The sequence below is a fragment of the Protopterus annectens genome, chromosome 16.part0 (assembly GCF_019279795.1).
Source record: "Protopterus annectens isolate FY-2018-M chromosome 16.part0, PAN1.0, whole genome shotgun sequence".
NCBI lineage: Eukaryota > Metazoa > Chordata > Ceratodontiformes > Protopteridae > Protopterus > Protopterus annectens.
The window spans coordinates 44,066,013-44,092,212 of NC_056750.1; the positions used below are offsets into that span (position 1 = coordinate 44,066,013).

Genomic DNA, 26,200 nt, shown 5'->3' on the forward strand with positions numbered 1-26,200 from the left:
AGAAAAGAGTGGAATTCGGTATTAGAGCTGCGACCTCTTCGACTGTGCGCATTGGATGATACAGTCTCTTCAATGCTTTGTTCAAATCTCTTGGGTCAGTACACATTCTGATTTCATCTGAGCCTTTTTATGACCTGCTACCACAGATGACACCCATTCAGTTGGTTCTGTAACTGGACAAATTGCACCATTTTATCCAGCTGAGCCTTGATTTTATTCTGCATAGCTATCGGGACTTTTCTTACTGGTCTGATCACTGGAGTGACCTCTGGGTCTACCTTCATGGAATACACCACTGGATGTTTGCCCAACTTGTCATCAAAAACATCAGCATACTCTGAGAAAATTACTTCAGAAAAATTGGAACTTGGAGATGCACTTATGTGATGAACTTCTTTGGTAAAAGAAAGCAGACTCATTCTCAAACTATCTTTGAGACTCAATAAAGACTGTACTGACCTTTGGACTACATAGAATAACACGTTGTAACATTTCTTGGCTAAATAACATGAAAGTATCACTGAGCCTTCGGTTTGAATTTCGTCACCTCCATAAGAAACAAGTTTCACACTAATGGCCACATTGAGTTGTTCATTAGTTCTCACTTTAGCAAATGTGTCTGCTGATATAACATTACACTTTGAACCAGTGTCTACTTTATGCTCTGTGGATTTACCATTAATCAAGACAGTACAAAATACTTCACTCTTTGCCAATAAATTCACTGCATCAACTCTTTCACCAATTACTGATATACCATCTACATAGAAAGCTGACTGCTGCGTCTCTACTTTACCGACCTGCGTTTTTGTGGGACCTTTCTTCACAACTGTGTGAGGTTTATTTGATTTGCAAAACTTTTGGAAATTGTTCCATTTTGTACACTTGTGACATTGCTGATCAAATGCTATGCACTTCTCCCTTTCAGACTAATGCTTTGCACCACAATTGTGACAGTTAATAATAAAGCTGGACTTGGGTTTTGCTGATTCATGCTTATACTACACTGAGGATGCTCCTTTAACTGAACTAGCTTTGCAACTTGCTGGAAAGCTACGTGGTTTCCTTGGTGAGCCAGCAGGGGCTGTGGCTGCCATGTGCTTAGGCCTGCTTCTGTTTGCCACTTGTTGCATACTATCCATATTTGCTCTGGACCCTGCTGAAGCCATGCTCTTGTCACTTGCAAGCATACTTGTGCATTTTTCTGTCACTTCATGAATTTGACAAATCTCAATGGCTTTGTTCAATGTTAAATCACTGTCATGAAGCAAGCTCTTTCTCACAGAAGCACCATTAATACTACACATGAGCCCGTCCTTTATTAACCCATCTTTTAAGTCACAAAACCAACACGCCTTGTTTCTCAGGTCAGTTATATAAGCTGCAAAAGTTTGCCCTGAATTCTGATCTCTCGTGTAAAATAAATGCCTCTCTGGTGTAATATTTGTCTGGGGGTTACGCATCTCTCTGAATTTGGACTTCAAACATTCAGGGTCTTCCCCTGATTCAGCCTGTACAACAATATGATGATTTTTCACCTTCTCCCTCATATACTGCTGGTGCATACACAAATGAATGTTCTCGTTCTATGGCCTCTGACCCAGCTAGGTTTATTTATTTATTTCCATTTGTTTACCGGAATGGTCCACTGGGCTGAAATGAGCCCATTTTCAGTGGAGGCCCAGAGAGAAAAGTTGCACAGTAAATGAACGAACATCAAGTCAAATACATCAAATGAAATACATACACATGTGACTGCAGTACACTTGTACATCAGTACAGATACTGACATTGAAATAATACAGTCATAGATACACATAAGAATGCAGAACACTTATATATCCAAAGAAATATTGACTTAATTCATAAATCATGGAAATATAGTTGTTGAAACAGTAGTTTAAACTATATGCAGGAAGCATTTTCTCATAAAGAGTATAGCAGAATGAGAGTCGTTAGCAGACTGACTGAGCTAGAATTATAATTAGGGACATAATGAGGTTACTATGTAGAGGATGTTAGCAGGATATGTTACAGATTGATAAGCAGCCCTGCTTGGTAAAGCTGGGTATGTATATTAGATGACTGACTGTAGGAGCATGTAGTGTTTATGCCTAGGAGACATTTTTAAGATTGCGAGAAGCAGACATAAGAAGAGAAATCCAAGATATCATAGGCAAAGCCTAAGAGAGGTGAAGTGTAAGAGGACTTACAGAGACAGTATGCAGAGAAGTATTTTGCAGGGTGTAAGACATAGTCAAGTGAAGTGTAGGTTTGGTCCAAGTGCAGTGCCATAGAGAAAGTGTTGTTTCAGGGATTGTTTAAAGAGGGCTGGATTGCTGATAGTCTTGAGAAAGGGTGGGAGAGTATTCCACAGCTTGGAGATAGTGAAGGAGTACAGCATCTGACTGGTAGATAGGCTGGGCTTTTCAACGCTTAGGAGCAACTGACTTCTGACTGACGTGCTCGATCTGGATGGTACTGAGTGAGAAGGGAAGAAAGGGCAGGGCAGGTTGATGGTTTGAATAAGAGTCTGTGTGCAGTGATTAGCGGTAGATATATAAGATAGTGCTCTAGCCAGTTTAGTTGGAGTAGTGAGGTACAATGGTGTGATGAATACTTTGCATTCATCACAAATTTTGCAATTTTATTATCGCAAGAGTCAAGTTTTGATGCAAGGAAAGACTGAATACTGGTGAAAAGAGAAGCCTCATATAGTAGAAAGGAAGTGGCCAGGACTAGTTTAGAGGGGAGGTTGAGGAAGTATTTGTGCCTGTAGAGCGTGCCAGGTTTTTGGTGGGTTTTTTGGATGTTACTGTGGATATGATGGTCAAAGGTTAAGTTTTCGTCTATGATGACTCCTAATAGTTTTGTGTTTGGGACAACTTCAATGATAGCTTTATTCTGGGAGAAGATACAGAATGTGTCCTTATTCAGTGGGGTTTTTTTTAGTGGTGAATATCATGACTTTTGTTTTTTGGGGTTTAGGCCTAGGTAGTTTTTGGTTATCCAAGTTACAGTGGTGATGAGAACAGATTGGGTAAGTTGTTGCAGTTGTGAAGCAGAGTTGGCAGTACAGATGATGGCTGAGTCATCAGCATATCGGATGACTGAACCTTGACTAAGGGAAGAATGAAAGTTGTTGATGAAGATACTGAACAACAGGGGCCCTAGTATAGGGCCTTGAGGCACAACTGTGGTTGCACAGAGGAATGGGAAGAAAGATTGCTGCCATTTGGTTGATTGTTGATGATTTGTAAGACAGCTACAGAACCATTTTAGGATGGGTGAAGAGATGCCTAGGCTAGACAGTCTGGAGAGAAAAAGGTGGTGGGAGACAGTGTCAAAGGCCTTAGAAAGATCTAAGAAGAGAAAACAAACCATTTTGCCAGCATCTCCAGTCCATGAAGGACAGAAGAGTTTCGTGGTACTGTGACTGGGCCTGAAGCCATGGTGAGTGGGAGAGAGGATTTGTTTGTTTAGCACGTGCTTCAGAAGTTGTGCATGGATGCATTTTTCCAAGAATTTAGAGATGGGCAACAGAATGGTGATAGGGATAAAGTTGGAAATATCTGTATTGTTCTCAGCTTTACAGAGGTTTAACAAAATGAATGCCTTGGTGCGAACATCTTTATCTGAATAAGCTACGTGTATAAAAATATTGTACTATTGCTCAAATATTCTCCAATTCTCTGCAATATTCTGATCAATCACAAGTGGTAAGGGCTTTCAAAATCCATCTGCCATATTAACACAAACCAGTGAAGGGCTTTGCAAATAAGCATGAACACACACGCATACACATATGGCAGTATTTGTAACTTTGCACTTCTGAAATTATGCTTTTGGGCTTTTCGAAATTATGCTATTGGGCTTTCTGTGAAAACTCTTTTGGGCACTGTAATACTCTTGAAATTACAGTACTCGAGGAATTACCTCTTATCAGTACAAGAAACATATCAAACAACTGCACGATGCAAGCCTCCATGCAAATGGACTTTGCAAAATAAGTCTCTAGGGCATTGTAACACTCTTGAAATTATTGTCTTGCTAAAGTAATTTATCAACATTTTAAGAAGCATTTCAAATAACATCACAATGCGAATGAACTGGGCAAGAGAAGCTCATTCTCAACAACATTTCAAAAGTAATTGCACTTTAGCATACTGAACTTTCCCCAAAATGGCGGTACCTTGCTAGGCAACCCTTTACAGTGCAAGAAACACTCTGTAATGGCAGCACTTTGCAAACAGACACACCCAGCACAAGAAACGTTTTGAAATGGCTAAACTTTGATTGCACTTCATGAAATAGTTGCACTTTGCACACAAATAACTCTTTAGAATACATACACAGCAGTAAGCACACACTGTAAGCACTTTTACACACTTTGAGACACTTTGAATAACTTTAGTTATGCCCTTAAATACAATACAAAGCTGTAGTTATACCCAAATACAGCACTTTGTCAAAGAACATACAGACATCTTGCTTTATTTACGCTTAATGTACCCCTTTTTTGCCCTTATATTCATTTTACTTGTTAAATTTTTCACGCCCATTGTACTTTTCTTGTGCTTGTTTTACTCCAAACATGCCCGTTTTGCCCTTAAACATGCTCATTTTACTTTAAACATGCTTGTTTTGCTTCTAAACATGCTTGTTTTGCTTTTAAACATACTCATTTTATTTTAAACATGCTTGTTTTGTCCTTAAACATGCTCATTTTACTTTAAACATGCTTGTTTTGCTTTTAAACATGCTCGTTTTGCTTTTAAACATGCTCATTTTATTTTAAACATGCTTGTTTTGTCCTTAAACATGCTCATTTTGCTTGTTTTGATAATTGTTTTGTTAGATGTCATTATTTTAAAATTTCCCTTAGTTAAGAAACCTTTTGTGCCTCCCGCTTGTTTAATCATGCAGTTTCTGCCCTTGTAATGCTCCATTTTACCTTTTTTATAAAACAAGTAGTTTGTGTGTCTTCTCGTTACCTTTGATTCTTTACTGGCTCTTTTCCATGCTCGTTTCTCTTAGTTTACCTTCACTGTCATCTCTGCATCTCATGACTCCAAATATTATTCTCTGCAATCCCAGTTCTGACACCATCTCCTACTTTGGACACAATAGAAGAGTCTTTGTGGGTTCTGTTCTAGCAGCTTTATTTTCTACCAACACATCACAATAGAAGATTACTGACTTTAACTTAAGTAACTTGTACACAAACTAACTGCTGGAATCATACTCTCTGGCGGCACTCAAAATGGCACTAGCAATGCAAGTGCTCACCTTTTATACATGCACGTTATGTCTTTGACATGCTTCTTAAAGATACAGCACACAGCACGTGCACTCTGATCTACAACTAGCTTCTTCAGGGATAGACACAACATTTGGACAAAACAGGAAAGCCTTTCCTCTTCTCTCTCCCAGGACCGACAACAGTCTCTCTCCCTTGTTCACTGAAGGGAAACAGCCGCAGAAGTCATGGCTAACCACCAGTCCATAGCAGCTGTAAGCACTAACCAGAAGGATCGGGGTAAAAGATGAGTGGCCTCAGGTACAACTAATGGCCACAGCAGAGCCACCCACTTGCTGCTGGACAAACTGCTAGTTTGCTGTGGTGGCCAAGGCTGTTTGCTTAACTTTTTTTTTTTTTTTGTGGCTGGAAGAAGGACAAACTGTGAGACCAACAGTTTGCTCCATGGTCAGAATGAAAATGGAGCAAAAGCCGGTAAAACTTAAAAGTCTTTTAAAAGTCACTTTTTTCTCTTAAAAAATAAAGTAAAAATCATTTTAACAGCACCCAAAAGTAAAAGTAAACACAATTTATCCACACAAAGAAAATGGTTTTCATTTACTTTAAACAACTTTTAAACTAATTTAAAATTACAATAGTCTTGTGACAGTACATTAAAACACAATCTCCTAGCTTTAAAATAACTTTCCTGGGCAAGAAAGTGTTACAGAATAAAAATTTTTTTTTTAAATGGAACGTTTTAATCCTCAAGGGGACTAAAGAAGCAGCATAAGGTGAACGTTGATCCTTGAAAGCCTCATAGAAGTGTACTTTTCGAAGGCAGGAAAGCTCTGAAGAGCTTGGTGCCCAAAACTGTCTTTTTAGTCAGCTTAGCTCGAGCTAACTAATGGTTTTGCACATGGAAGGTGCCCTGAAGCGTCTGAAGCTAGCTGGCTGGCTGTTATAGCCTGGGGAGGATATAACCCATATAAGCTATGGCTGCTGCAGCAGGGATCAATATGATGAACACCATGTAGTAAAGTCAAGGGCATTCTGTGAAATCAGGGACAGTTTCAACTTTGCTTCACACAAAAACTTATTTTCCCTGTTTGTTGACTAAGTAAGCTCACTGGACAAATGGCCTCTTTTCAGGGGTTTCCTGGGAGCAGGGTCTACTTAAGTAACTTACTCAGAGTTGTACAACAGGCAAATGATGGCAGAAGGAATCAAACCCTCTATCTTGGGCACAGGAAGCAACTCAATAGCAGCTCGTACCTTTCCAAAACATCTTTAGTCTTCTGCACTAGTTCTGAAAGCTAACTGTCTTGGATGCTGAAAATAACACACAGAATATAAAAACACACTGCAGGAAGTATAAACGAGTGCATATTAAAGCTATGGTTCCTCAGAAAAAGGATCTATGATAAAAGCGTCAGAACCATGACAAAACAACTGTCACATGGTTTACGAATATCACAAAAGTATTCTCTCTACAGCACTTGAAGAAAATAAGTGATCCACAAAAGCTACATGGTGCAATGAACTTGATCGAAACACTTTTCCGACAAAATATTTAGTTCAAGAGTATCAATACATTTCTCCAAACCTAACATAACACAAGACTTCTGAGTCAGAAAAGAAAGGACTAATACAACCAAAAGTTCCACATGAAATATCCTACCATGTGCAATTCTTAACCAAAAAAAAATGTAAAAATTTAAATATTAAAATAAAGTAAGCAAAAGCCAACTACAGAGCTACCATGGAAACACAAAGAGTTTAGCAACTCAGTCCCAAAGGAGCTGTAGCAACTCAGTCACAGCAAAGTTATAGACTGAATTTTCAGTAACAGATGTTGAAGTCCATACACCAACTGGTTCAAGAACACAGGTTTATTATAAACGAGGTAAGCGCTTTCGCGAAGGAGCTTCTTCAGACCTATCAGTACACAAATGAAACCAGGGGGTATATATATCATCCATTATACATCAATTAACAAATCATAAATCAGGACATACCCTTAAAGACATACAGACAGAGTATAACACAAAATAGACATATGAATAAAACTCAAGCATCTAAACAATATATACATATATGAATAAATCGCTAAACATAAATATACCCTGAAGGATATAAATATATATATATATATGTGTGTTTAAATAAAAATAATAATAAAAATATATATACCCATATAAAACACATTAAAACCTTAAAAACAAAATTATCTACATAATCTCCTCCTTTTTAAAACTGGTTTTATTGATGCTCGTTCATTTAGGCCCCTACCCTTATCAGCCTTTAAGATAATAATCAACACGTTTCTCTATATTCTGTGTATGTTCTAATATCTCCCTCTCTAATATTAGTATGAATAGATTCAATGACTCTAAACCTGAAGGTATGTTCTACACTTAGGTCACTGACATGTTTAGAGAGTGCATTATTAGGTGACTTCTTCTTTATACTGTACAGGTGTTCTCTCATACGATCACGTAAAACTCTGTTGGTCTTTCCAACATAAAATGCACCACAGAGCTCACTTGTTGCAAGGTATACCACATTCGATGACATACAATTGTGGTAACCTCTGAACCTAAAGGACTTATACATATCAGGGTGAGGGAATTCTCTTTCAATACTAATATAACCACAAAAATTACAAGAACCACAGGGTCTAGTAAAACCAAACTCGACAGATGCCCTACCATCATTCTTATGACATAACAGTCTCTTCAAATTTTTGTGGTTCTTATATCTAAACATAGGAACTTGACCAACAATATCCCCTATATCACTATCGACCAAAAGAATTGGCCAATGTTGTTTAAAAAGCTTTGTTATATATCCAGTATCATTTGAAAAATATAGTGGAATTTTGGTTAACCTGGCTCCACTGTCAGTCATTGGAGTGACAATTCTGTCATTCTGACCAAAGTATGGTTTAGCCCTATTCTCTCTCAAGGAGGTAAGATCATCCCATTGTCTGTGTAATTCTGCATGCGAATACCCTCTTTCTATCAAATCTTCACTAATCTTGGTAAGTTCGGAACGAAAACCAACTTCTGAAGAATTCATCCTTGATGCTCTCATTCCTTGCCCCTTAACTAAATTCTTAGAGATATAGCCCGGGTGCATGCTTGTCCTGAACAAAAATGCATTTTGATGGCATGCTTTACGGAAAACACCAGTATTAATAATATCTGAATCTAAACTCTGAACATATACATCTAGAAAGTCGATAAAATCAAAAGAAAATGTATATGTGAATTTCAAACAATTAAGTGCCCATAGCTACGCCATGTTTCTGTAAAAATATACCTTGCCCAAAAATAAAAACATTATTATTAAGGATAGTCTCCAAGAGAAAACAGATTAAATCTATCTGTACATCTGTATACTCACTGTGCACATTTAAATATTCTTTAACAAACTGAATACCAAGATCATTAGGTATCATGGTAAATAATGATTGAATATCCATGGTGACGAAAGCTACATCATGTAAATCGGTTACACCCCCCACACAATCATAAAGGTCCATCAAAAATTGTTTCGAATCTTTCAAAACAATAGAATTTAAACTAATAACGGGGTGTAAGTATTTTTCTACATATAGAGATAGGGGTTCGGTGACTCAACCACCACCCACTACTATGGGTCTCATAGGTGGCCTAGAAGGATCCTTTTCCCATGATTTTGTTAGAAAGTGGAGTTATCTTGATAAATGAAAGAATGCACAACAGGACTAAAATATGCAGAACTGGTGCTGTTCCCCTTTGTGACGTCAGTTAAAGAGATTCAAGGATTAGCAATTCCAGAATAAAAGTCTTCCTGGAAGAAAACAACTGCTGAACTTCGAAAAAGTACGAATAGCACAAAATAATAACAGTTTATTAGGATGTAGAACTTTTGCTCCTTTTTTCGTCTTAGCTACAGAAACAAAATCAGCACAAATCAAGTATTAGGGGTTACTCTTACCTCTAGACTGGCCTGAAAAGCACTTGTCATAATTTGGTCATGCGGCCCAGAGCGATATAAAATGGAGAGATGAATATAGAAAAAAATCAAATACAGAACTACAGGGATGACCAGCAGCGCAAGTCCTCTAACCAGAACGTGAAAGGCTAAAGTAACCTGTTCAAAAATTGAGAAACAAAATCAGTTCTTTCTAGAAATAACTTCTGACATATTCAAGACTTTAAGAAATATGTAAATGTTTTAGTAATTTAAAATAATTCATGATGATAATTAGTTTTAATGATTCTTTTTTAAAAATAAAAAGATTACTTAATTACAGTAAACACATTTACAATAATAAACTGTATAGGACAGCAAATGTCGTAAAATGCCTACACTAGAGCTGATGTTGTACAGAGAACACCTGAATTATGACCCAAAAAAAACAAAGTTCCACTTGCGAGAGCTGGTGTGCAAAACAGGATCAAATACATTCTAACTTAGAAGTTTCATCAACTTCTTATGTATTTTTTCTGGAAATGAACAATCTACTTACAAGCCAGATGAAGAAAAAAAAGCTCTCATATAACATGCAACAATTTTGCAAAAGTAATATCCTTTACAAATGAACTTGAAGAGTAGAAGGATATGTCAAGGACAAATAAATGTGTGCCATGAAAAATGTTCATTTTTGAAGTTAAGACCATAAGACTTCTTTTCTTCCTCTGCTTACAATCTAATAACTTCATCAGCACTGATGAAGGTTTATGTCTTTACAAGAACAAATTACAGAGAAGAGACCAACAACAACCTTTGTTGTGATCTTGAGGTTTCCTTTACTTTGCTGGAAGACTCTTTAGCAAAACTTTTAAATAAAAAAATGAGTGGAAGAAAGGATTATGAGAAGTAAGTTCTCGAGAGGAGTATTTATTTACTGGCATCTGATGCCTGGTAAAGTGTGACTGAGTAGGAGCCCATTTTCAGCTGAGGCCAGGGGAGAAAAGCTCCAAAGTATTACAAAACATTTTAAGAACAATAACTTACAGCCTTTAAAAATACAAAAAGCAATTACAGTTTAAATAATACCAATTTAGACATAATCTGAAAACATTAGTAAAGAACAGATATAAGTTTTATGACAATGATTTAATAGTCACAGAAATTAAAGATAAACTAGTATAATACAAACAGGAATTGTAATACAAAGTGACAGAAAAGCATACTTACGTTAAGTAATATTTAGAAAGAAAGCCATGGGAGAGAATATGATGCAAGTAAGGAAATAAGTGAAGAAGGGAGAGTAAGGAGATACAAGGTATGAACAGGTATTTGTCCACATTTAGGGATATCATTTATCCTGGTGATGAGCAAGAACAGAGACAACTTTTGGGTAGGAAGTCTTTTAGAATGGTTTTGAAGGATTGGGTGGGGGGCTGACCTGATGGATACAGGTAAGGAGTTCCAGGCCAGAGCAACATGGTAAGAGTACAGGCAATGCCCAGCAGATTTGACAGTTTTGTGGACGGAGATGAGTTTTTGGTCATTAGATTGTACTGACCAACTAGGAACACAGTTGTGTGGAATGTTATTTAGAGCTGGAGCAGCAGATGGATTCTGGATAATTTTAGCTGTGTGTTCTAACTAATTTAGGCTTCTCAGTGCTATACAATGGTGGGTTCTGAAAGGGGTACTTGCTGCAAATTCAGCAACTTTGTTAAAGCATCGTTCAAGTTTTGATTTTTGTAATGCCTGGAGGTTAGTAAGGGTGGAAGCATCACAGAGAAGTGTGGAGAGATGAGTAGTGGCAAGTATGGCTTTAGTTGCATCTCTGAGCAAGGTTTTGGCTTTATAAAGCATCCCTAGTTTTTGATGAGGTTTTCTTATGCAATTTTGTATACCCTGGTCAAATTTAAGATCATCAAACACTATAATCCCTATTAAACAGGTAGATAAATTAATTTTTACAGAAACAGATTAGACTTATCTACTCAGACACATTCTGTGTCAGAGCTGTGATGCACTTGCAGTATAATTCAGGAAGAGAGTGACATAGGTAATGGAAGAGAGGGACACACATTCTGTGTCAGAGCTGTGATGCACTTGCAGTATAATTCAGGAAGAGAGTGACATAGGTAATGGAAGAGAGGGACACGGGTACTGATGAATGTGCCAACTCTGTGAAGGGGTTTCACTTTGGGGTTTGTGAGGAGTGTTCAAGTACTTTCTAGAGTGCCTTACATTCACGATTTGTGGGACCAGTCAAAGTAGCCTCTTCTGAAGTAACAAGGGACTCACATTTCTTAATTATTCCTAGAGCTACCTTCTTTGATCCCCCATTTTCCTGCTTAGCTGATCTTTCCTTCTAGTGCTGAATTTTGCCAGTCTGTTCATCTTTCTCCATGTTTCCTATTTGATGCTCTACATTACAATTTAAAAAATGTAGATATTACTCAGGTATATATGCAGAACAACATTGTAACATGGTTCTAATAAGCAAACACTGTTATAATTTTAATTGCCATCTGCCTGGCAAAAACACACTTTTATAAAATTAAAGTTAGAGAGATAAAGTTCCTTTCTTTAAGGCTGAGTCAAATTCTTTCCAAAATATCTGAAGACAACAGTAGCATTAGACTAGATTGGGCTGCACTTCTTCTGACATTCTGGGAATGGTGACCACAAATGCAATCCTCAAAAATCTCAAAGCTAAAAAATTCAAGTGTGGAGAGAATAAATGCAGAGTCCAAAAGTGTGGTATCTTAGAAAACTCCCCTTGTTCTAAGGCAGTGAATTTTCAGAGTAAGTACATACAAGAAAGACACTTATGGATGCAGGATGACAAAGACCCCCCTGCAAAACTGTTTTAAAGAAGTATTTCAAAGTTCAAACCATTGTACAGACAAAAAACTCCAATCTACGTGTAAGCCTTACAGTATTATGACAGTGAGAAGAACAAAACATAGAACTTGCCAACACAAATTCTAAAACTATCTATCTATATATATATATATATATATATGTATATGCATGTGTGCGTGTCATACATCTATATATATATATATATATATATATATATATATATATATATATATGATAGATATAAGCGACAAACCACCACCAGATTAAAACAAATTCCTCCAGGCCAGTACATCACAACAAATTCAGGGTTTCACCTATAGGCTTTATCAATATTATGAGGCCATAAATCAAAGTACTTATTTATACAAATACATTAGTCAAATGACAACTAATAAATCAGGAAAAAAAAAGCTACATAGGTTCATAGGTAGGTACTAGGCTATCGGCCCTGGGCCTATACAAGCCCAGCCAAAAAGGTACCCTGGCTTTTGCCACCCAAGAAAATTATTTTCCTGTGCCACTGTCGAGCAGAGCCACAGACATTATCCCCGGAGTGAATTTCCTATTTCCCATCCAATCATCAAGATTTTTCTTGAAGAGTGCTAATGAGGAGCTTTGTTTGATATAGATAGGTAGTTTATTCCAGAGTATGGGAAGTCTCTGGGACAGGAATCTATCCCTCCGGCATGTTCTGTTTATTGTGGTGACAAGGTTTAGGTCCCTAGAGCATGTAGATCAGACGGACTGGGATTTCTTTAAGTGGAGCATGTCTAACAGCTCTGGGTTTGACATAGCTTTGTATGTTAGGCAGAGATCACCTCTGAGTAGGCGATATGCGATGGAGTAAAGCTGGAGTTTTTTGAGATGGTCAGCGTAGGGCATCTGTTTTGAGGCCGGTAATCTTCTTTGTGAGGTATTTCTGCAGCCTTTCCAGTTGTTGGAGATGTCTTGTGAGGTACATACCAAAAGGGGCATTGTACTCTATAATGGGTCTAATGAGTGATGAGTAGAGGGGAACAATTACCTCTTTTTTTCTGGATGAGAAACCTTTTGTGATGAGGTGTGCCATGTCGAAGGATTTCCTGACTACTGTGGCAATATGATTATCAAAGGAGAGACTACTGTCCACCTGTGTCCCAAGGTCTCTTATCACACTTTCAGTGTTAAGTATACTACCTCCTATGTTGTAGTTCATGGGTACAGAGTTTTTACCAAAGGGGATGAAAGTGCACTTTTTGGCATTGAGCTTGAGGCCATGGCTATGACACCAGGTATCTGTCTCAGTGAAGCCCTTTTGTAGGATGTCCACATCGTTAGGAGTTTCGATTATGGCTCCTAGTTTGCAGTCATCTGCGAACTTCGTTAGCCAAAGACCTTCTGTGTTAGCCTGTACTTCAGAGAAGTAGATACCAAACAGGAGAGGACCCAGGACTGAACCCTGTGGTACTCCACTTGTCACTGGTCTGAAGTCGGATTTGGAGTCTGCTACTTTCACAGTGTGGGTTTTGTCAGTGAGCCAGTTGGCAACCCATCTTGTGACATAGGGATTTATACCTAGTTTAGTGAGTTTATCTATAATTCCAGAGTGGGTGATGGTGTCAAAAGCCTTGGCAAGATCTAGATAGGCTATGTGAACCACCTTACACTTGTCTATGGCTTTGGTGACTGCTTCAAAGAAGTCTATCAGGTTTAGGAGACATGATCTGCCTTTTACAAACCCAAACTGGGTGGGATCCAGAGTTTGGAGATTACCAATGACTTTGTTTATAAGTTCCATGATGATACATTCCATGGCCTTGCAGACCAGGCTCGTCAGGCTAATGGGGCGGTAGTTCCCGGGGTCCGTGGTGGCTCCCCCCTTTTGGAGTGGGATAACCGTTGTTGTGCGCCATTCAGCAGGCACAAAGCCTGAGGTGAGGCTATGATTGAACATGGTACTTAGGTGGGGTGCCAGTTCGTTCTGTAGTTCATGTAGAACACAGCCTGGGATGTTATGTGGTCCCATGGATGCTGTGTTCTTGGCTTTGGAGAGTGTGGTTTTTACCTGTGCAGCCGTGATTATAGGAACTTTGCATTCTTCTGGTATAGAGATGGGCTCTTTAGGGGGTGAGAGGGGGGTAAAGTTAGCACTAAACCTATCTGCCAGGATGTTGGCAATATCAGTTGGGTCTGTATATTTAGTGCCATTATGCTGTAACTCAGAGCAGGTCTGAGTGTTGCCATTCAGATTCTTGACATAGCTATAGAACATAAACCTGTCAGTTATTACTGTTACACTATCTCTTCTTCAGACTATCTAATAACTTCATCAGCATTGATGAAGGTTTATGTCTTTAAATGCACAGCTTAATCCCATCATCACAGACAAAATTATATAAACCACAGAACTTTCTAACTTTAATCATAATACTACAAGGATGGGCAAAAAAACCCCTTAAAACAGAAAATGTAAACAAACCATATATATTAAAAAAAAAGTCAAAACACTGGCCGCACAAGGTGCATGCTCCCATACTCAGTCCCGGAGCAGGCAAATGAAATACCCTTCTACTAATTATATGCACCAACTCAGAGATTGCATAATACATGGGAAAGGGCAAATTCCCCAATCCCACACCACTGCTGGCAACTTTCCTGTTGACCAAACTGGACAGACAGGAAAGCTGTTGGCATTAGTACAAGTCAACCAAATTTTGGGGAACTGTTTTATATATCTGTGATAATCCTTTACTTACTCAGTGTTCAGCTACCCATAGCTTATTTGCTCACAGCCGACTGCTCATTTGTGTAGCTCAGTGTGAGACACTTAGATACACCTTTATCTGTGAATATGCTATCTCAAAATGTGTGTATCCATGAGTGTATTTATAGTCTGGGGCAGGGAATGCAGGGTTCATGGCCCCTGTTAAAAAAAAAAAAAAATTCACTGTTGTTTATGAGTATGCTCAGACTTCCGATTGGCAGCAAACTGGTGAATCTTGAGCAACTGAAGTTTGAGTTAATAACATAAATCTTACATATCGACATATACACAATGCTGTCATGCACTATTTTCTATTCTTCTCACCACTGTAGTACTGGACATCCTTTATGCACATGGTTTTGTTAGATACTGGCTTGCATGGCTCCTTCTGGAGGTGGTCGCACCAATCCTGACTTCTTAGGTCCTACCTGTGAGCCAGATAGCAATCCAGCAAGCTATGTTGAGATTTATGCCTAGTTCTGAGTGTTTGTCAGCAATGCCTGAGTGGGCTATTGTACTGAACACCTTTGCCAGGTCAAGGTAAATAGTATGCACCATTTCCCCCTCATCCATAGCCTTGGTGACCCTCTCAAAACAGTCTAACCGGTTAAGTAGGCATGACTTTCCTTCAACAAAGGCAAATTGTGATGGGTCCAGTGTCTGCAGGTTGCCACTGTCCTTGTTGATCATTTCCAAGATAATTCATTCCACGGCTTTGCAAATGAGACTTGTCAGACTGATGGATCTGTAGTTCCTGGAGTCAGTTGATGGACCACCCTTAATAAAGAAGGATGACAGCTACAGCTCTCCACTCACCTGGCACACAACCTGTTCTGAGCCTGCAGTTGAAGAGTGCCTCAAGTGGTCCTGCAAGATTATATTTTAGACTTATTTCAGAGGCAACCAGGAATATGTAGGGGTCCAATGAAGCAGTGTCTTTGGCCTTATTGAGTGCCACCAGGACCTGCTCCCTGTTGATAGTTGGGGGGGATATGGTAGAAGGGATTTCACATGGAGTAGTTGGGGGTGTGGGGGGGGTGACATTAGAGCTAAACTTAACCAGAATATTCGTCACCCTGGTCAGTGAAGGCTGTGTCATTTATCACCAATTCTACACACTGCTGAGTGTTACCTTTAAGGTTCCTTACATAGCTGAAGAAGGCCTTGTGACTGCCCTTTATCACCAGTTCTACACACTGCTGAGTGTTACCTTTAAGGTTCCTTACATAGCTGAAGAAGGCCTTGTGACTGCCCTTTATCACCAATTCTACACACTGCTGAGTGTTACCTTTAAGGTTCCTTACATAGCTGAAGAAGGCCTTGTGACTGCCCTTTATCACCAATTCTACACACTGCTGAGTGTTACCTTTAAGGTTCCTTACATAGCTGAAGAAGGCCTTGTGATTGCCCTTTATCACCAGTTCTACACACTGCTGAGTGTTACCTTTAAGGTTCCTTACATAGCTGAAGAAGGCCTTGTGATTGACCTTTATCACCAGTTCTACACACTACTGAGTGTTACCTTTAAGGTCCCTTACATGGCTGAAGAAGGCCTTGTGATTGTCCTTAACCTGGGAGGCAACCCTGATATCAGAAGTGATCTTGCTGGACTTTATTAGACCACTTAGATTCTTGTTCAGTTGAATGACAGAGCACTTGTCTTTATGAAAGTTGATCTTACTGATTCTGGTCATGACATTTTTCAATTGTTATGTATCCTGTGAAGGTAAAGATTCCACCAGTGGTGTTTGTTTTTGGTATTAGACATGGACTTACTTATGGTAAATGCAGCTATTTACATGTTTGTACATGGTTTCAGCAAATAATTCTGCATATGTAGCAGTGTTCTCAGGGTTTGGGGCACATACCTCTCATCTTTCCAGATTTTTGGCTCTTATGTTTTGTCCCATCCTCATAAAATGTGTAGTTTTCTGGGAAATCACTGGGGATTGAAGTAATTAAATAATGACAGACATTTGAGTTTCAGATTTCATATCCTTTAGAAAACACATGCTAATGGAAACCCTGTTATTCTAGCAACTTTCTAAGTTTATAAGAGTGATATTTAAAATCTGTCCCTATTTTTGGTCCTTTATCCTCCTGTTATTTGTGGCTCTATCCAGATTTTTTGTGCCGAGAGTTTGAGAGGTATGCTGGGGCAGCTGTAAATTTTGATAAACTGTTGCTTAATAGGTTGCAGTTTACTTTAGAATAGTTGCTAACTGTTACACAATTAGTTGGGTTTTCTTCTTGGTTGATTTTTTACTTCAAGGGAGACAGTTTTGTTCAAAGGAGGATGTGACACGGCGGAGTGGGGGGCAACACTCTCCCATGTTGGTAAATACTAGGCCCAATATGTTTGATCCTCTGACTGGAGTGTGCACTTTCTGGCACAGGGTGTTTGTGTTGATAAAGTCCAGGAAACACTATGTCTAAGTTAGAGGCAATGTACATTTCCCATTCTGTAAAGGGGTACTTACAGTTTCCCTTGAATATGGGATTTGGTTAGATGGTGAGCACCTCTAGTAGGTCTAAGTAACAGCTGAGAGCTTTGTGGGTCATAGAGGGTGACCTGTAGCTGGACAGAACATGGTAAGAAACCTTGTCTATGAAGACTTGGATGTAGATTACCTCCAGGGCATCATCCTGTTTAACCAACCTGCAGCTGTATTCATTGCTAATGTAGATCGAGACACCGCCACCTTTAGCCCCTGTCTGTGCAGGTACTGGTCTAAATGTGTGGCAGGCACTATAGTCTTCCACTGCTGGAGTACCTTCCGACGTTTTAAACAAAGTCTCGCAAACAGCAGAGATGCCAACATTCTCCGGAGTGAGGACAGCTTGTAGGATGTGGATTTTCTTGTTTAGGCTCCTTGCATTGAGCAATAACACCTTAAGGTTGCGTTGACTTCTTTTTCCCATGTTGGTAGTTTTATCATTTTGACATTGCCTAAAAAAGGCCCTAAGGGGGTGGATAAAGTTTTAGTCAATATCCGAAAGCCCAGGGGGGACAGGTGCAGACCTTCCTTGGCAAAGCAATGTGGTCTGTTAACTGTGTCCTCCCATGCTGATAGATACTGGATTCCCCTGGAGTGACACCATAAATTAAGACCATTATTAAAATCAATTATTTTCTTTTCATACTGTGGCACCATCCTTGGTGAAGGCAGAATGCTGCTCAATGCAAGGCACATAGTTGCCTGTGACACACATTTAGACAGATCCATAATGTATCTTTACGTATAGCCCAATAAGGTATGTGTCTGGTCATTTACACATACATGGACTATGGCAGAATCATATTAGTAGCTGTGGTGCAATGACTTGAGTGAGTGCGATACTGCAGATCCTAGCTATAGATAGGCAACTGACTGTCATCTTCTCCTGGTCCAGCGTAGTGACAGAGGCATCTGTGTGTTGTACAAAAGAATTCCTATGACAACAGTACGAGGTAAAATGCTTGCTTGCCTTTTGGGCTTTGTTCTTAGGGCATTCTTGAGTGTGAGCTTATGCATGATGTTAAGTGTTGCTTTTGGTGTGTGCTTCAGTGATTGTTGAGGATAGGTATTGCAGTTTGACAGCTTTAGTGGTCTTAGAGGTTTGGAGAGGTTTCTTTTAAGTGCCTCAGCATAAGAAGTTCTACATATGTGTGGTGAACTGTATATGTGAGGTCTGTAGTGTGTGTGTTCTTGACAACTTTATTTGTAAGCGAGATTTTTGCCTCTATGGAAGTTATGCATGCACATCATTTGCATACCGCACTAGTTTCTTTAAGGATTAAAAGGTTGAGTACATGAGACTACTGTTACATTGTCTCAGTATGCCCATACCTACCAATCTGGCCAAAGAGATATTAGGAAATTGCAAATTCATGTTGCTAGGAACTGGATTAAGGTTAGGCTACTATGGTTTAGGGACTTGCTTTTACATGGGCCATCTGAGTGATGTCTACGATTAAGGCTAGTTGTTAAATAAAGCCATGATATTAGTTCTGTTTGATGTGATAACTAGCTGCCCTAAGCTTAGCCTCATGCACTAGCTCTATAAGTTTGCTACTGTACAGGATACTGATAACCACCACTTCACTGTAAATACCTCAGAGAAAATGTGCCTAATTTAAAGCAGACAGAAAAAAGTCAAAAACTAACTCCCTGTGGCCAATAAATGAGTACACTTTGAATTTCCTGGAGTGCTTCCCAAGTCTGATAGACAAGGAAAACACCTTCTCACGCAAGATGGATGATCCTGGAACTTTTTTTTTTTTGTTTATCACCTATGACACAGGCAATCATACATTTATATAAATAAAAACAAACCATACTGACACAACCTTAGTTGCAAACATTATACATCATTTATTGCAAAGCTCATTCAAATCCTGCCTTCTTTAAAACCTCTTTCCTCCTCTGCTTATATTGTTCCCACAATTTGAATTTTTTTCTATGCAATATGCTCCTACCCTTTTCTAAAGATCCCAGTTGTAGTTGTTTTCTCTCTCTTACTCTATTCACTACTTCTAGTACAGTTGGTTTAAACTTTGATATCCATTTTCTAGTAATTGCCTTTTTGGCAGCCACCATAGTTAGACTCAGCAAGGCCTTACTATGCCTAGGCAATTCTGATTCTGTATCATCGCTCAAAAAATAATTTCCTTAATTACGGCAATTTGCTCAACCAGCATCTTAGACAGAGCAGTCTTCAGGGAATCTTTAAAGTCTGCCAGTTCATTACACTCCCAGAAAAGATGTTCCCAATTACCTCTTTCTTCCCCATCATACCTACAACATTTGCTGTCTACCTGAGGAAAAATTCTTTGGAGTCTACTTCGGGTATAAAAATATCTATGTAAAGATTTAAGATCTTAAATCTTCTAGACTTTGTTGCACCTTTGGGAGACATACATATATCCTCCATTATTTCTTTGTGAACTGCTTAAGCCATTCTGTCTTTCCAATCCTTTCTAAGCTCCTCTGATTGATTCTTATAGTTGTCATGCAGTATGTTACCTGCATTACTACTTATTCCTTTTTAACAGCAGTTTCTGTTCTAGATTCTACTAAAAAAGCTCTACCAGTGCTGGTTTTTCACTTAGTATCCCCCGATTTCTTTCTCTTTGCCTATACTCCGATATCAATTCTTGATAGGGAAGGCAATCTCCAGCCTGCAGTCCTCTTGGCCTCTTCCCATTCTATTAAGTTTCCCTCGCTAATTATTTACTCCCAATACCTTGGTTCTTTTGCCCGTTTTCTCTAACAAATTCCAGCCCCTTCTTGCCTATTGCCTATATCCCTAATTGCAGTCATATCTATTGGCAGAATCTCCTTTCTCCATTCCTGTGTTGGCTTAGTTCTTACAATACTCTCTGGTACTTTATGAATATAATATTCTGAATGGTTACTGTTATTCTCCTTAAGGATCTGCATCCAAAAATCCCAGTCACTCCTTCTTTCTTGAGCTTCTCCCCACTTTGCCATCATTCTTTTCCATTTTTGAATTATAGGTTTCTGCTTGTGCTATGTACGAGAGCTGTAACTGGGTAGCTCTGAAATACCCCTTCAAATCAGGTAATCCAAGACCATCTTGCTCTACTGGAAGAATCAGCTTATCTCACTTGATTCTTGACATTTTCCACTCCCAAATAAAAATCCTTCAGCGCTTCATTAACTGCTATCCACAGCTTCTTCTCTGGTTCATAAAAATATGCCCGACTTGTATATAAAACAAATGGGACTAAAACATTTTAACAGCCTGCATCTTGCTATCCATTATCCATATAACACAGCTTCCTATTTCTCAGCTTTTGTATTATATTTTGTTTAGTCTCTTCCCACATATCCTTAGCTGCTACACCAGAATCTTTTTTTAATCCATACTCCCAAGTACTTCATTTTATCATATCCCCATAAATATGGACATTGCTGAACCAATTTGTGTGTGGGTACATAATTTACAGCAATTGCTTTTGTTTTAGCTTCATTAATTGTGTATCCCAAAAAGATCTGAAACGGTCTCAAAATGTTCCACAACATTGAAATGTCCTTTACTTGCTTTATCAGGTATAAAATAATATTATCTGCAAATACATCCAGCTTTTATTGACTACCATACCAATTATATCCCTGAATTTCTGAGTCCTTTTTTCCCTTTCCCAATGGTTCTGAATATAATGTAAATAACAAAGGGGAAAGAGGACACCCCTGCCTGGTTACTCTGCTCAAACAGAAATTATCAGAGAGGACCCCATCCACTTTAATTTTCACCTCCATCCATCCATCCATCCTCAACCCCTTTTCCCATTTTGCACATGGAGTCGGGGTGTCACTTCAGCAGTGACAATCATCTCAAACCAAGGTTTACACCACTGGGTGGCTAGCCCTGCCACGGTAGTTCATTCTTACCACTCACTCACACATACACTCTCACCTACAGCCAATTTAGAGTGTTCAATCCACCTACTGCACAACATTGACGTTTGGGAGGAAACCAGAGCACCCGGAGGAAATCCACATGACCGCAGGGAGGACATGCAAACTCTGCACAGAACGATCCCTCATATATCCTCCAAATCAACCTTATAGCGTTATCAAGAAATGCAAATGCTTACACATTGCCCTGTTCATAAACTCCCAGCTTACTCTGTCAAATGCTTTCCCCTGCATCAAGACCTACCAACAACAGTGGTATTTTCATATATTCTGCTTCCCTCTGGATCACCAATGTTCTGTTAATGTTGTCAAATGTTTGCCTCCCCTCCACAAAACCACACTGATCCATATCGATCACTGTTGGTATTACCTTTGCCATTCTTTTAGCCATTGTAGATATAAACCCATTACAATTGTGGTTTAGGACTGAAATGGGCCTGTATGAAGGTGGATCTGATGGGTCTTTACCCTGTTTAGGCATTACAGTCACTACCTCTTTCTTCCAGGATGTTGGTGCTTCTCCTCCTCATAAAATACTATTAAACAAAACTTTCTAATTTCCCCTCCTCACTTCCAAAGTTCCACAGGAATACCATCTATTTCTAGGTACTTTCCCATGGATTGTTTATACATCACCACTTTTCTCTCAACCCCTCTATCTAACTGTTAGCAATCAAGCCTCATCTACCTCTAACCTTGGCATATTTAATTCTTCCATAATTAGTTCCATTTGTACTTTTCTTGATTTTTATATTTCTCTGCTTTATGCAAACTTTCCTAACATTTTTTAAATATTTCTAGTACCTCTACAGGATCTCTTATCTTCCTTGTTATAGGCTCCCTAAGCTTGGTGACAACCCTTTCGACTTTCTTTTGCTTGAATTGTTCTGCTAAAAGTTTTTGTGCTCTGCAGTTATTATTAAAAAAAAAAAAAAAAAAAAGGATTGCTTAATAGCAATCTAGACAATCCCTTATTTTCTGTTTAGCATTCTGCAATTGCTCCTGATCTTATTCTGAGATTCCCCCTATTTTGTGAAACTTTAACCATTGTTAGTCCCTCTAAATAATCTTTGTTACTTCTTAAACATCTCTCTATTTCATTTCCAACCTATTTTTAAACTCCACTTTACTTTTATCCCACTTCCTTGCTACATTTTCAGAAGAAATTTCTATTTTTTCTAATAACTCCTGAATTTCCATTACTTTTCCTCTTTTCAACAAGATAGGTGTCATTTTTATTGCCTTCCCCTGCATTTGTATTTCAGTTACTATTGACACGTGATCTGAAACAGTTATTGGATGCATAGCAAAACTTTCAATTAAATGCACATGTTCCTGTGAAAGAAATGCTCTGTCTATTCTGGATCAGTTTTTGTATCTGGGGAATATGTAAATTCACTCGAAACTCCTACTACTGAATTTGCATCTTCCATGCCAAATATTTTCAAAAATTTCTTCAAAAATCTACCCTTCTTTATTATTTTTCCCTTCACTTTCACTGCTGCAAATCAAATTCCAAAAGAGAGTCAAAGCAGAAACCTCTGGGTTTGACCAGACAGTGAAAGCAACGTTATTTGGTCTTTTTAAGCTAATGCTGAACATCTGAGTGGGAAGTGTCGATATCCAGTTTGATGTGCATGTGCTCTTTCAGTCTTTGACTTTCCAGCTAAATCTTAAGAGAAGACAAGTAACTTCTGAGGGTCTTGGGACAATGATTGGCAAATAAAGCAATTTCTATAACTGTGATTTGCTCCTAGGCCAAACATTTAGTATGACTGTCCCTGTAAGGTATTTGCCTCCCACAATCACATTTTCCCTTCTTAGTTGACATAAAAAAGACCAATTAAGGATGTTTCGACAACAGGGATATTTATCTGCCTAAGGCAGATGGAACTGGCAATGTTTGTATGTCTGACAGACGGAAAGAGAAAAAAGAAGTTATGTACTCACCATAACGTTCCATGGTTGTTGTCCAGTATCTCGCCTTCATTCTTGCTGGTTGGGTTCGAAGCCGAACCTCGGCTCCGACTCGGCCACATACCAAAGCTCGAGAGCTTCAACTAGCTCGAGGCTACAACCTATCCCATGATGCTTACTGGCTGCTCCCCAGATCTCATTTGAGAGAGTATTCCCTAGAGTACGTTAACATACAGAAAGGAAAAATTTATGAAATATATTAGTTATAAAGGTAAAGAGGCAAGAAGGGAATCACACCATATTTGCCAATTGTAAAGTCCTCTAGATCCTCCAGGAGGGGGGATGGATGGTTGGGATGCAAGAATGAAAGCAAGATACTGGACAACAAACATGGAACATTATGGTGAGTACTTAACTTCTTTATGTTATGTTGTCCTATCTCACCTTCATTCTTGTTGGTTGGAACAGAGTCCCCAGCATCTTTTTCTTGGGTGGCTCAAGAGAATAAACTCTTCAGGAGAGTGGAACCAAAGGATGCCCTGTTCTGGGAGGCCACATCTACTTTGTAATGAGAGATAAAGGTGTGAGGATTAGCCCATGTAGCAGCAGCACAAACTGAATCCAATGGAAGTCTGGACTGAAAGGCAATGGAAGTAGACACCACTCTAGTTGAATGTCCTTTTACTTTCCCTGGCGGTTCTTTATTGTGAGAATTGTAGAAATAGGTGATGGCCTCAGTAAGCCATTTGGACAAAGTAACTTTTGAGACTGGCAATCCTTTTTTGTTTTCTGCATAGGAAACAACTGATCTGACTTTGATATCTTTGGTCTTGTGCAAGTAAAAATGCAACTGTCTATGCACATTCAATTGATGAAGCTTATATTCTGCCTTGTTGCCATAGCTAGGAAAAGACACAGGCAATTCTATAGATTGGTTTAAATTTGCTTCAGAACAAACTTTCGGTAAGAAGGAAGGATTTGTTCTGAGGGAAACTGTATCTTTGTGGAAAATCAAATATGGAGTATGGATAGACAAAGCTTGCAACTTTGAAACTCTCCTAGCTGAATTAATTGCTGTTAGAAAGACTGTTTTCCAAGATAAGAATGTTAGTGAACAAGAGGATGCTGGTTCAAAGGGAGGAAGGATTAGAGATGATAATACTAAATTTAGATCCCATGGGGGAGGAGGTTCTCTTAAGGGTGGTCTTAGCAGAAAAGTACCCCGAGGAAAGCTTTGCATAATCTATGGGACCTTACATTGGCTCTGAGGTCTCCCACATGATAATTTGATATAGCGGCTAATTGTACTTGAAAAGTGGCCGCCATTGCTCCTTGATTAAAGACTTCTGTTACAAATTCCAAAATTGAAGGTATAGGGGCTGTAAAAGGATCTATATGCTTTTTGTCTGCCCAGTAAGAGAACCTCTTCCATTTGCTTGCGTAAACTTTCCTAGTCGTCCTTTTGTGTGAGGAAACCAGAATGTGATGTACTGCAGGGGATAATTCTGGAAGCTTGGCTAAAACTGGAAGTGGAGTAAGCAAACCATCAGCTTGTGGCTCTGAAGAGCAGGATGGAGCGTTCCTGATTGATACATCAGAAGATCTGGCACTGGGTCCAGGATCCACAGGTCCTCCTGAAGGTGGGGCCAAAGGAAAGGGAACCAAATCTGACGAGGCCAATAAGGAGAAATGAGAATTAACCTGTGACTCAATGACTTGGCTTTCTTTATAACCTTTGGAATCAATGGAAATGGGGGGGAAAGCATAAAGAAGTCCTGGGGGACAATGGTGGATGAGTGTATCCCTCGGTCACTCTCCCAGAGAGGAAACGAGGGCAAAGTAGTTGCTGCATTTGGCAGTGAATGGAGTGGCAAAGAGGTCACAGCAAGGCTGGCCCCATTTGTGAAAAATGTGATTCACAACTTCTAGATTTAGGGACCACTCGTGAGGCATGAGAATTGCTCTGTTATTACATTGGATTTCCCCGGGATGTGCATTGCCATCAGAAAGCATTGAGAAGAAACTGCCCACTACCAAACTCTCTGGGCCTCTCGACATAGGGGATAGGATCTGGTTCCCCCATTTGTTGATGTACCATACCACCGACATATTGTCTGTCTGAACTGTGATAGCCCCCAAGGGAAAAGAGCTCTGAAATGCTTGCAACGCCAGAAGCACCACCCTCATCTCTAGGACATTGATATGCAAGTGGTACTCATGATCTTTCCAAACCTCTTGGACAGTCTGTCCCAGATAATGCCCCCCCCCCCACACACACACACACACACACACACACACTATCTGGGACGCGTCCGTGGTTACTGTAGCGACCGGTTGGGGAAGTACAAACGGTCTGCACATTGTAATCTGAGTGGACTGAAGCCACCATAGTAGGTCCCTCTTGCAGGCATTTGTAATGAGAATCTTGTGAGACATGGGTAACTCCTGTATGGACCACTGAGCGAAGAGTAGCCACTGTAATATCCGCATGTGTAGTCATGCCAGTGGGACTAGTGTTATTGCCGTTGCAATTGAGTCTAAGACCTTGAGGATGAATTTTGCTTGTATCTCTTTCTTTTTGAGTAGGATAGATACTTGACTGAGTAGCGTTTGTATTCTCTCTTGAGGCAATTTTGCTACCATATCATTTGTGTTTAAATCTGTACCTATAAAGGTAATACGCTGTGATGTCAAAAAGGCAGATATTTCTGCATTTATAGCAATGCCTAGTTGTGAGCAGAGATGAATGGTGGTGTCCCTGGCTCTGATTAGTAGGTGCTTGGTGGAGGCAGTCAGGAGCCAGTCATCTAAATATGGAAACACCTGGAATCCTTGACATCTCAGATGAGCCGTGACTACTGCCATGCATTTGGTAAACACTTTGGGGCTGTAGTGAGTCCAAAGGGCAGAGCTCTGAACTGGTAATGACTGGCTCCCATCCAGAAGAGTAGAAATCTTCTGGAGTGCCTGTCCATCTTTATGTGGTAGTACACGTCCTGAAGATCTAAAGAGCACATCCAATTGTCTTGTCCCAGAAAAGGGAGTATAGACTAC

At 39.3% G+C, this 26,200-nt stretch overlaps 1 protein-coding gene across 3 annotated transcripts in view; it reads right to left on the reverse strand.

Annotated features, from left to right (window-relative positions):
• Positions 1–26,200, reverse strand: part of POMT1 (protein O-mannosyltransferase 1) — a 1,532,857-nt gene that overhangs the window by 904,283 nt on the left and 602,374 nt on the right. For all 3 annotated transcript variants that reach the window (XM_044058401.1, XM_044058399.1, XM_044058400.1), the window contains one exon: positions 9,224–9,379. In XM_044058401.1, coding sequence (XP_043914336.1) covers positions 9,224–9,379 — 156 coding nt within the window. The remainder of the gene's footprint in view (positions 1–9,223; positions 9,380–26,200) is intronic.